This window comes from Fistularia commersonii, chromosome 1, assembly GCF_037954325.1.
Source record: "Fistularia commersonii isolate RoL2024-O1a breed Wild chromosome 1, RoL_Fcom_v1.0, whole genome shotgun sequence".
In the NCBI taxonomy this organism is placed as follows: domain Eukaryota; kingdom Metazoa; phylum Chordata; class Actinopteri; order Syngnathiformes; family Fistulariidae; genus Fistularia; species Fistularia commersonii.
Window position 1 is genome coordinate 1,693,792 of NC_141284.1, and position 12,985 is coordinate 1,706,776.

A 12,985-nucleotide genomic window follows, 5' to 3' on the forward strand; every position below is an offset into this window, starting at 1 on the left:
CGTAAGCTATCCAGCACATGAGTAAGCTTCGATCTCGCTAGCGAGTGTTGCTGACATTTAGCTCCTTATGAGAAACAAGGATTACGTCCGCGCCGCGATTACTCCGTTTACCGACCGCAGACGAGGATTAACGGTAATAACAGAAGCGGTGGGTATTTGCCAAACTGTCAACGTCGCACTGACCGAGCAGCGCTAAACCGCTGGATTGTACTCGTGCTAAACTTATATGACGTTTCCGTTTGATCGCGGTTTCAACCGATGGCGGCGACTGAGGGCTCAGCATGTTTGCCCGAGGACACTTCGGCATGCAGACAGGAGGGGCAGCACGCAAATGGCGTCTGTTTACATGCCTCCAGCTTCTTCTTCTTCTTCTTCTTCTTCTTCTTCTTTCGGCTTTTCCCGTCGGGTGTCGCCACAGCGAGTCAACTTTCTCCATCTAACCCTATTCTCTGGATCCTCTTCTCAAACCAACTACCTTCGTATCCTCTCTCACGACGTCCATAAATCTTCCTTTGGTCTTCCTCCAGACCTCCTGCCTGGCAGCTTTACCTTCAGCAACCTTCTACCCAGATCTTCACCATGGTTTGGACATGAACACTCCTTTGTTCATGTCCAGAACATCTCAATCATCACTTTGTCTCGGTCATACATGTCCTGCACCCCTGTGACAGATTCTTCCTCTTCTTTCGGCTTTTCCCGTCAGGTGTCGCCACAGCGAGTCAACTTTCTCCATCGAACGCTATTCTCTGGATCCTCCTCTCTCACACCAACTATTCTCACTACGTCCATAAATCTTCTCTTTGGTCCAGACCTCTTGCCTGGCAGCTCCAATTCCAGCATCCGTCTACCAATATATTCTCTCTCCCTCCTCTGTCCATGACCCAACCATCTCAGTCTGGCTTCTCTGACCTTCTCTCCAAAACATCTAACATGTGCCGTTCCTCTGATGGACTCATTCCTGATCCTCTCCATCCTGGTCACTCCCAAAGAGAACCTCAACATCTTCATCTCTGCAACCTCTAGTTCTGCCTGCTGTCTTTTGGTCATTGGAACAGTTTCTAGTCCAAACATCATCGCTGGTCTCACCACTGTCTTGTACACTTTTCCTTTCATTCTGGCTGATGTTCTTCTATCTCTTGGTACCCCTGATACTTTTCTCCACCCATTCCAACCTGCTTGGATCCGTCTCTTCACCTCTTCTCCACACTCTCCTACGCTCTGGACTGTTGACCCCAAGTACCTGAAATCCTCCAGCTTCTTGATCTCCACTCCCTGTAGCCTCACCGCTCCACCCGAGTTCCTCTCATTCACACACATATGTTCTGTCTTGCTGCGACTAACTTTCATTCCTCTCCTTTCCAGAGCATACCTCCACCTCTCTGCACCTCCAGCTAGTTTGGGTACATAACGGAACTGAAGAAGCCTCTGGGACGAGAGCTGAAAGTCAAGAAATTCAAGTCCAGTCGCCACGACGAGTAATTCGGAATATAAACCACGAGTGAGCCGAGCTGTCGGCTCTCGGACGGCTGCCTATCGGTGATTTGCGTCTTATTATCCGAAGGCCGTCGATTCAAAGGGAGACGAAAATCCCCCGGTTTGCCGCGTAATGCGAGGACGTCGGCGGAGATTAAAACTCCTCTGAATAACCGCGTACTTTTTAAGATGAGACAAAAAGACGGATCTCCGTGTTAAATGTTTTTTTTTCCACTCCTTCCCCTTAATAGATCTCGGTGTCCGTGCTTGAGGAAACATTTGCATCCCCGGGTGTAATCGAGTGTCAGAGTTGCTCGAATCGCCGTCCAAGATAAGACTGGATTAAACCTGCCGGCAATTATCCTCGCCGCTCCGCCGCTAATGAACAATATAACCCTCTTCCCCACATCCTTGATCATAATCCCTCCTAAAAGCCGACCCCGACTCCTCTAAGCCGAGTCCTAAGTCCGCAAAGTCTTCCGAATACTTTCATGTTTAGCGCGCGCGGGCGTTAGCATCTCACCTATGAATAGCTGACTGTTGAGCTGCAGATGGATGTGTCCGTCGGACGGCGCTCGCCGCGTGGCGGGCGGGAAATCGTCCACGCGGAGCGACGCTTCCTTTATGTTCCGCTCCACTCGGACGCTGTGCCAGCGTCCGTCGTTCAGAGGCGAGGTCGTCGTCACTCTCACCGCTAGCGGGCCGTTACCCACGTCGAAAGAGAAGAGGACTTCCAAAGAGGCTGCGGGACGAAATCGGGAGGGTTAGCATAACGGGGAGGCTAAAGTGGTTAGCATGTGGACGCCGGTTCGACTCGGCGTCCGCGAAAAACAAAAAAAAGGCGGTAGCCGCGTGCTTTTTCGACTGGGAAAGCCATAAAAGAAAATATTTCTAAATATATTTCATCGAGAGCCATATAGTATTTTTAGCGTATAATGGTGCTGCATGGATTTGTTCGAAGTGTCGCTTTATATTTGACCGTTTCATCGATGCAATTTTATCATTGGATATTAGACATACCGCAGATCCAAATGCAAAGTTCTCCGTCCGCGCAGCCTGGAATGCGCGGTGATCATCGTCTTTTTTTTTTTGACGCGGATAAGCTAGTCGGCTATCTGATAAAATTAATTTCTTCAACTTTCCAACAACCCGGACATTCTCGGAAGCCGACGGTTCCCGACCCGACCGACGGGCGACCCGTGACATTTATCTTTAAAACTAATTTCTGTTTACTTTAAAATGACACAGTATTGTGAAGAAATATATTTTAAAATCAGTTCCGACCTGATTTTTTTCTTTTTCAACTCAAAACTCAAACTCAAAATTGTCACCGGAAGAGCCTCATATGGCTCTCGAGCCATAGCTTCCCAACCTCTGCTCTACAGGCTGATTTTTAAAACTCCAATTTTTCCTGCTGGAAATAAATGTTGCTACGAGCTTAATTTTAATACTGACTTTGCACATTTTCATTGCAGGGTTCTGATTTTTTTTTTTTTTCAATTAATCATTTTCCATATTTAATTTTGCGTGGTCGGCAGCGCAGCGGCGCAGCGGTTAGCATTCCTGCCTCCCAGCGAGAAGGTCCCCGGTTGCTCCCTTTCCCGAGATGTTCTCCCGGGTTCCTCCAGGTTCTCCCGGTTCCTCTCACAGTCCAGATCCAAGCAGGAGGTTCACTGGAGACCCCGAATTATCCAGATGCATGAATGAGAGGGTGGATGGTTTCCATATGCGACCCTGAGATGCAGGATAAGTAGCGCAGCTAATGGACGGATGGATTTCTTTAGCGTTCATTTGCAGAATCCATCCCAAATATTTATCTGGATTTTCTTGAAACAGCTTCTGGATGATGTTTCATCGCTCGAGGCAGAAAGCCGGCAGCGTTTCCTCGCCGCCGCCGCCGCCGCTTGCTTTTGAAAGAACGCGGGGCGTCACCTTCGAGAGCGCGGTCCGGACAAGCTCTGAATGGAAACTGTGGAATAAAATCCGCCTTGACTCGTCTTAAATATACGCGATTTCTTCGTATACGAGTCGAGATTGACTTTTGGCTTCGTCCACCGGGGGGAACCGAGCTCCCGAACGCCTCGGCTTTAATAGAGACCTCCTCGCGCTTTCGCCCCCCTTATTAGCACATAAAGAGAACATGCTACTCGCCAGCAATTTAAATGAAGTGCTCGTCTAATGAACACAAATCCAAGTCATTGCTATTCATGAGCCACGCCATGAAAATATGCGCCGAGACTCAAAACTCCCAACTTAATCTGGGTAAGAGTCTTCCCATTTATCTTCGGAGCACCTACACACCTCAATTAGCTTAAGACCGCAACCTACAATGAAGAGGGGTGAACTCCGGGGCCGGAGGAGTCCCGTCATCCATCAGCGCGCCGCGGGCTAGCTAGCGGCGGCGGCGGCTAGCTAGCGCCGGAGGCTACCTAGCGCCGGCGGGTTTTTTAAGGCGTAGCTAGCGGACGGGTGACATCTGCGCGAGAGCACAAACACCATCCTTCAGGAGGCTTTGGGAGCAGGAGGCCGTATGATGACTGGATTTGGAGAAATCGCGCTGAATGGCCCGAATCCAGCGCGGCGGCGGCGGCGTTAGCAATATAGCGCCGCTCCAACACCAGCTGTCAGAAAGCTTGAAGAAAGATAGGACGCCGGCGCGTCGCGCTTCCCCCCGAGGAGTCGTCCCTGCACCGGAATAAACAAAAAAGTAGCTTTTGCGCTCGGGTTCGCGCTAACTCACAGCCGAGTTCGATCCGGATGAAATCTTTGATGCCCAGGTTTTCCAGGAAGACCCCGGAGGAGGACGTAGTCTTGAACAGGAAGGAGATGTCGGCGCTCAGCTCGCCGTGGAAGGTGGGGAAGTGGAGGTAAGACGTCTCCTTGTCGAAGAACGCCGCGTTCCAGAAGTTTCCTGGGAAACAAACGAGGCCTCCTGTTGACGTCGCCTTACGAGGTTAATATATAACTCCGGAACCAAACCCGCTAAAGGAAAACGACGCGATTAAATCCCGAGTAGACAAATGTAGCGGCTCCGCTAATTAGCGAAGAACAAAAGCACGACTTCATCCACGCGCTCTCATTTATGTTGATTTTTCTGGCGAGTCACTTATTTGTATATTCATTTGTTTGGCTACCACTCCGGCTGAAGGCTGGGATTAGAAGCAATTAATGCAAGGTCACATGTATCATTTAGATTAGTCCATTATGCAGCATATCTTTTCATTACAAGTTATTAGCGGAGATAAAATAAATCTCCTCGCCGTTTGTTTTCCAATTAGCTGCAATGTACTTTTTTTGTGGAGATTTATGTAGTTTTAAGGCTACAATGCAGCTCCATAAAACCCCGGTGAATCAATACACCATCAACTCATAACCGCCGATGAATATTCAGAAGATGTGATCCTTCTTGTCGTGATGGTGATGGAATACGGAGAAGATCTTTGGTTTTTATTCCAAGATGAGAATCATGTGGATTGTTTTCATCTCAGTTCCCCAAAAAATGTCCAAAAATGTCTTGGTTTTCTTCTTCAACTTCGTCTTAGACGTCTTCTTCTTCGTTTTCGTTGTCTTCGTCTTCTCCTTTGACGTCGTCTTCGTCTTCTTCTCCTTCGGCATCATCGTCTTTTTCTTCATCTTCTTCTCGGTGGTCTTCTTCTTCTTCTTCTTCTTCGTCGTCTTTGTCTTCTTTTCCACTGATCCTGTGATCGGCATCATCTTCTTCTTGGTCGTCTTCTTCTTTGTTCACATCGTCTTCTTTTTCTCCTTCGACGTCATTGTCTTCTTCTTCATCTTCTTCTTGGTCGTCTTCTTCTAAGTCGTCTTCTTTTCCTGTGATGTCACCATCTTCTTCTTGGTCGTCTTCTTCTTCTTCTACTCTTAAACAACCTTCCTCCACCTTCTACGTCGGTCTGGACCTGAAGTACTTCGAACGCTCCGACTTCTTTATCTCCACCTCCTGCAGCTTCAGGGTTCTTCTCTGGTCCTTCTCATCCAAACACCTACTGTGTCTTGTATCGAGTAGATCCGATCATATCCCAAAAACCAAGCCAGGGAGCGCTAATTTCCAAAAGCTTGATGAGTCACAGCTTGTGTGTTCGAGCGTTACCTATCGCCGGTACCGGTACCGGTCCTTCCAGAACTTTCCAGATCTTTTGCTCCAGAAGGACCATTCCGGAAAAACGACCTTCGCCTTACTGCTGCATTTATTGTAATCGGAATCAGAAAAAAACGCTATCAAATTGTGAAAATCAAAGAATAAAATAAAATTAAAAAAAAACATAAAAAATAAATAATAATAATAATAATATATTCATAAATTAATGTGCAGATTTTTAAATTTTAGTTTTAATTTAAATAATTTCCAGACTGTGAGGCTCTACTTTTGAACGCCGCGGCTTCAACAACGATGCGGCTAATTTATGGATATTTTTTCAGGCTAACAGGCTTCAAGCCGCTAAAACATTTAGCCTCGTCGCATCGGATCGATAAAATTCTGAGGCCGTTGAATTCCGACACCAAGAAAAACGACTTCAACGGTTTTAGCGCGCAGGAGGAAGACCAAGATAGCCATTAGCTGGAGGAGGAAAAACTGGGGATAGAAAACGGATAGATGGACGTTTCATTGTCTTATTTATTATTCATCTTTGTCATCAGCTCAAATAGTCAGTGTTTGGATAAAAATGTCCAGTATGTATTTAATTAAAAATTTATGAAAAATATTTGTGCGTAAATATCTCATGTTACAATGGGGTGGCCTGTATACGAACACATTGATTATTTCGTTATTTTTAGCCGGTGCGGCTTATATTCAGGTGCGCCTAATAGTCCAGAATACACGGTAATCTTGTTATCGCCTAATATAAAGTTTAATTTAGTGTTTTTATTATTTAAACCCCAGCACATTTTCATGCATAAAACCGGTCCCTGGTACCAAAAAAAGTTGGGGACCGCTGTCGTAGGCTACCATTGACCTATCCGTATGGTCGCCTTACAGGAAGCCAACTTCCTCGTCGGACACGTTAAACTTACTGTCGCCGTGACAACGAAGAGGTCCCACTTTGTAGGCGGCCTCGGACCCCGACCGCTGGATGTCGCCCACAACCAGAGACCTGACCGGGAGGCTCTCCTTGTGGACCAGAAGCCCTGAATCGTTGGCCCTGGGGAGGGTGAAGAGGAGGAGGTCGCAGGGATGATTGAGGAAGGGGGGATCGTGGACACATCGGCGTTGAAGACGAGCAAAGAGAGGACAAAGAAGAAACAGAGGAGGAGGACGGTGAGGAGACTCGGCGTACAACTTGTACTCACCTGAACTCTTAAGCGTATTTACATTTCACACGTCAAATCTCCTGCTTTATTTTCTTTCGGGTTTACAGGTAGATGTAGAAAACAAGGCCATAATCCGCTGACGCGCCGCCGACGCCGTTTCCTCGGTAAATGTTGTCTTTCAAAACTCCGAAGCTTTGTAGCTTTTCGAACGAGGAATAAATCTGCGACCGCGGGCACAAACGCCTGGTGTTGACGCCGGGAAAAAGGGGATATGAAGAACTTCCTGTAACTCTGGCGAGTAATAGAAAGAGGACCTTAAACTGTGCAGGATTGGCCACGGGATTGGGGGAGGTGACCTAAATAGAATATAGCTTGGAGTGCGGATAAAGGGATCCGAAGGAAGGGGTTAGGTAACATGCAAAGCGTGTCTGGATTTTTTTTTTCCCAGACGTCTCGTTCCGTCTAACGGGGCAGGATGCGGCAGAAACCAAAGAAACTAAGCACCGATCTGGTCTATCATGACCAATTTGAAGGACTTGCAGTCGCCCGATATCGCGGATCGCTGACGAGAAACACGTATGACTCGATAGCGGCACAGCTTTAGCCTGTTTCTAATCGCACTTGGATTAGCCCTAAGGTTTGTCTTTGGAAGGGAATTGGATTTTAGGTAGATTATATTAGCAGGAAAAATCAAACGGGTATGGGTCAGTCGGGTGGATTTTGGTCTGCCGGAGGTCTGTAACCATCGTCCGTGGGAAGCGAGAAGTTTGTCCTAGTTTGGCGGTCGGAGAGATGAAAGTACGGAAGAATGATGTTTGAAAATTGATGTAGCCTATCAGGTAAGGCATACAGGTGAGGGGTAATTCTTGAAAATGGTGCCCAACGGAAGAATGATGTTTGAAAATTGATGTAGCCTATCAGGTAAGGCATACAGGTGAGGGGTAATTCTTGAAAACGGTGCCCGAACTATGGGACTACATGTGGGCGGGGCCAATGAGGACCTCGAGTTCTGCACCTGTTTCTCCTAAAGAAATGTCACGGCCAGAGGGAACTCGCGGAGTATGTAGCGCAGGGTCCGTGGTCGCGTCGGCCCGTGAAAACCCAAAATGACACGGTACCTGCGCGAACAGAACTTGAAGTCGTCGGTAAATCTAAATACCAGTGGTCATAATCGGCGTCGCAGTTGCAGTAGTGACTGGAGTCGAGGCAGTTGTCTTGCAGGCCGCAGGAGCACTGTCTGCTCCCCGGAAGAGCTCCGCCCCAGTACGTCTGGACCTGGCCTGGACCGGGACCTCCAACCCACCAGCTGAGAGGAGCACCCTCTGGAACACAAAGATAGTCTTCTGACTGCTAGCTGCTTTTCCTTGAGGCCAACGACAACATCCAGGAGCAGCAAATTGAACTCATCTGAATGTACCCATTGTACTGTACCCTATTTTTTGCGCCATACGGTGCACTTAAAGTCTTACCTGCACCGCTTTTACTAATAGCGGTACTGAGGACCCCCAAAAATGACACCAAAGAGACTCAAGGCTTTCAGTCACGCAGTTGTTCATGGTAATAAAGCAGCCGCGAAAGAATTCAACATGAAGGAATCTACGCCAAGTAAAGAAGAGCAAACAGAGTTTCCAAGGGAACAAAGTGCAACTAAACTGATTGTTTTGGCGGTGCGCCTTTTGTATGATAATAGACCCGGTCTGCTACATGGCAGGTGCGTAAAGCAACTCTCGCTTTGTCTTCCCCCTTCGTCATTTTGATGCTAATTCCCATCGGAAAGGGGAATCGGACCGAAAGATGTCAGGGCTAATGCGAAGTGAAACTCCGAGGTAGTGACTTTCTGCTGCACAAGCTCTGAATCCCGACCGAAATTTGGCACTCGCTCACATCTCCAAAGTCACAGTCCGAAAAAACTCGCTGTCCAAAGAGTCTGAGTTGTCAAAGTAGCTTCAACACCATCAATTATTGATTTTGTTAAAAAAAAATCCCGAATCAGCAATTCAAACAGCTTCAGTTCCAGAGATAGACCCTTCAGATTCAAACTTGATTTGCAAAGAACCCTGTCACCGCTACCTTTTCCCCTTTGACAACCCCGGCGCCGCTACGTGGAAGACCCTTGACGTTTGTTAGAGCGCGTTTGGCGGCATCTTCTCCTTCGCGCGTCGTGTCACGGCTCTTGTCCGGCGTCACATTTCCAACCTCAGAAACATTGCGAAAGTAAGTTTCATTTGAAGTTTGAGAGATGAAGCGAGGGCTGCGGCTGCTTTTATCTCCGCGTGCCTGGAATATTTTCAACAGACAGTTTTTTTTCTTTTTTTTCTTTTGGCAGGTCTCCATCAAAAATTCCTTCAGACCCGCAGATTTTTAGCACCTTTCGCGCCGTCGAGTCGCCTCGTTCGAGAAACCGTTGAAACCGTCGCCGTTTTTGTCGGTCGCTCGCTAGCGTTTATTGCTTCACGGCTCTTCAGAGGCCGGAAACTCCTTAACTCTCCTTCAAAACCACACTCTTTTGAGTCTCATGAACACGTGAGGCCATTTTCACCTGTCGCTATTCTGTAAGGATTTTTCCTTTTTTACATATATTCATGTTTTATTTATCAATTTGCTTTGAGAATATTGACCACGAAGGACAATAAAGGTCAGGAAGAGCCGCAATGCGCCTTTGGAGATCTTGAAAGAGCATCTGACAGGGTCCCGAGAGAGGAACCGTGGTTGTATGAGGACGTCTGGAGTGGCAAAGAACCATGTAAGGGCGGCGCAGGACATGTATGACTGCTATAAGAGAGTGCGACAAAGGTGAGACAAGGGATTTCAAGGTGGAGGTGCGAGAGCATCAGGGAGCTGCTTCTTGCTTGCTAAGATGACGGACAAGAACCTCCAGAGAGAGCAGGTGGAGGAACATCTAGAGCAGACCTGGGCATTTTACGGCCCGCGGGCCACATCCGGCCCGTTTACCTTTTTTATACGGCCCGCCAAACTATTTTCTTTTAATACCGTATTTTCACGACTATAAGGCGCACCTTACTAAAAGGCGCAATCTCGGTTATGAGTGCCATTATTGTATTTAACACACATATAAGGCGTAACAAATGATAGGGCGCGGGTTTTATATACAATCCACGGCCACACACACACACACAAGGCACACCGAACTTTTATGTGCGCCTTATGGTCGTGAAAATACGGTATTTTAAGAAGTATTTTCAATCAATATTGAATTTAGAAACTCCTTATTTTTTCCCCTTTGTTTAATTTTGTATGGACGATTACATATAAAATAATGTTGGTACATTTATATGATCATTCATGATTTTAAAGTAAAAAAAAAGAAATAAAATGCCAAAAAATGTAAATAATTAAAATGAAATTTTCATTTTGTTCGATTTACACGGTACCGAGTTGACCCGCGCATAAAAATGAAATAAGACATTCGGCCCACCGGCCAAAATAAGTGCCCACCCCTGATATAAATGTACCGACATTAGTTTATATGTAATCGTCCACACAAAATTAAACAAAGGGGAAAAAAATTTCTAAATTCAATATTGATTGAAAATACTTCTTAAAATACCATATTTTCACGACCATAAGGCGCACATAAAAGTCAAAGATTTTCTTCAAAACGTGCGGTGCGCCTTGTGTGTGTGTGTGTGTGTGTGTGTGTGTGTTGTTGTAAGGCGGACGTAGTAGAGAACACCATGAGAACGTTAAAGGGGGAAGCGTGGCCGTGGATTGTATATAAAACCACCCCTGATCTAGTCAGGTGGAGGTTTGCTCTGAGAAGTGTAGCTTAGAAATACGAGATGCACCCGAGTGGAAGTCCTCACCTGGAGTGTTGAGGAGGCGGGACTTCTTGCAGAAGTAGGACAGCTCCTGCTCGCAGTGTTCGGACCGCCCGATCATCCCGGCCAGCTGCTCCTCGTCGGCCGCGTACTCGAAGTGGACGGAGTGGCGGTCCGTCTCCGGGGACGAGCGCAGCGCGGTCAGCTCCGTGTTGTTGTGCTGGATCACCGTCCATGCTCTGTCTTGGGATGGAGACGGACAGCGGAAATCAGGTTTTAATCACGATTATTAAACATGGGAGCGGCACGGCGGTGAGCGGGGGAAGTAATTAAGTCATGAATCCCGCAGACGTGATTGCAATTAGCGCCAGTTGAAAAATGTAAAGGCTCCTTCCTCGCCAGATGCTGTCAACAGACTGGTGTAATTGCCCGGCACTTTGAAAGCTTTCAGAAGGTAGCCTGCGCTAAGCTAGCCCCTGGTGATGCTCCCATTACCCTGCAGACATCCCATAATGCACCGTGTTCCCAGGAGCCGTGGCTTGATCTATCATTTCATCTATTAGCATGTAGCTGCTAGCGCTACTGCTATGTGTAGTGATAGCTGATTAGCGCTCGTCCTTTTCAAGCCTCATCGCTCCTTTGTCCATCACCCTCTCGCCCACCTGTAAGTGTGTGTGTGTGTGTGTGTGTGTGTGTGTGTGTGTGTGTGTGTGTGTGTGTGTATGTGTGTGTGTGTGTGTGTACCTGTCATGTTGCAGTAAACCAGCCGTGGCTTGATCTATCATTTCATCTATTAGCATGTAGCTGCTAGCGCTGCTGCTATTTGTAATAATAGCTGATTAGCGCTCATCCTTTTCAACCCTCATCGCTCCCCTGTCCATCACCCTCTCACCCACTTTTGTGAGTGTGTGTGTGTGTGTGTGTGTGTGTGCTGTACCTGTCATGTTGCAGTAAACCAGCCGTGGCTTGATCTATCATTTCATCTATTAGCATGTAGCTGCTAGCGCTACTGCTATTTGTAGTGATAGCCGATTAGCGCTCGTCCTTTTCAACCCTCATCGCTCCTTTGTCCATCACCCTCTCACCCACCTGTAAGTGTGTGTGTGTGTGTGTGTGTGTGTGTGTGTGTGTGTGTGTGTGTGTGTGTGTGTGTGCGGTACCTGTCATGTTGCAGTAAACCAGCCGAGGCTTGATCGGTCCGCTCCCGTCCACGTCGATGAAATAAAACCCCGACGCGTTGCCTTTGTGTTTGTACGCCTCGCACGACTGCTCGTGACTCGCTGCGTGGAGGGAAAACATGATGTCATCACCGCGACGCCATCATGGCGTGACACGATCCCTCGCTCTTCTTCCCGACGCGCTTCAGATAACTACCATATCCTGTTTTGCTGTAATTAAGTGTGTGTGAGCCGTAGATAGAAATCAGCAGAGAAGCGGAGGTGTTAGCATAAGAGATGGTTAGCGCTTCCTTCGGTCACAGGTTTGATTCCCGCCGGAGGCCTTCCAGTGTGGAACCTCTATGTTCTCCACGTGTCTCCATGGGTTCCTCAAGGTTCCTCAGGGTTCCTCAGGGTTGTCCGGGTTCCTCCCGCAGTCCAAACACATGCAGGAGGTTCATGGAGACCCTGAATTCCCCATGCGTGTGAATGAGAGGGTGAATGGTTGTATGTCTCTGAATGAATGAATGAATGAATGAATGAATGAATGAATATTCAGAAGATGTGATCCTTCTTGTCGTGGTGTTGATGGAATGCGGAGAAGATGTATCTTTGGTTTTTATTCCAAGATGAGAATCTTGTCTCCCCAAAAAATGTCCAAAGGCCTTGTCTTGGTCTTCTTCTTCTTCTTCTTCTTCTTCTTCTTCTTAGTCTTAGTCTTTTTAGTTGTCCTCCTCTTCGTTTTCATCGTCTTCGTCTTCTTCTTCAACTCTTCTAAGTCGTCTTCTTCGTTTACGTTGTCTTCATCTTCTCCTTTGACGTCGTCTTCTTCGGCATCATCGTCTTTTTCTTCTTCTTCTTCTTCGTCGTCTTTGTCTTCTTTTCCACTGATCCTGTGATCGTCATCATCTTCTTCTTGGTCGTCTTCTTCTTTGTTTACATCGTCTTCTTCTTCTTCTTTTTCTTCTTCAACGTTGTCTTTGCCACAGCCATCGAACCCTCCGCTAACTTCACCTTCTCCTTCCTTTGGTCCATACGTCTCTTCTCTGATCTTCCTCCAGATCTCCTGCTTTCCTGGCAGTTCCAACCTCAGCATCCTTCTTCCAGGACCTCCATCTTCCCTGTCCACGTCCAAACCATCTCAGTCCAGAATGAATGAATGAATGAAAACGGCTCATGTTTTTGGTTTTGTCTAAAATCCAGCGTCCATCAGCTGAAAACTATTGACTCTTTTCAAATGTTCCTCCGACGGTACTTTTTAAACCTCCCTTCCCACCAACGCTAATGAATCGACTTCACCTGCCGGAATCA

At 47.3% G+C, this 12,985-nt stretch overlaps 1 protein-coding gene across 1 annotated transcript in view; it reads right to left on the minus strand.

Annotated features, from left to right (window-relative positions):
- LOC147237033 (contactin-associated protein-like 4) overlaps positions 1-12,985 on the minus strand; it is a 125,442-nt gene that overhangs the window by 21,270 nt on the left and 91,187 nt on the right. The window contains exons 12-17 of the mRNA XM_086139442.1: positions 11,678-11,797; positions 10,563-10,760; positions 7,898-8,060; positions 6,502-6,629; positions 4,214-4,384; positions 1,997-2,215 (exon numbers count right to left, since the gene is read on the minus strand). Coding sequence (XP_085995568.1) covers positions 1,997-2,215; positions 4,214-4,384; positions 6,502-6,629; positions 7,898-8,060; positions 10,563-10,760; positions 11,678-11,797 — 999 coding nt within the window. The remainder of the gene's footprint in view (positions 1-1,996; positions 2,216-4,213; positions 4,385-6,501; positions 6,630-7,897; positions 8,061-10,562; positions 10,761-11,677; positions 11,798-12,985) is intronic.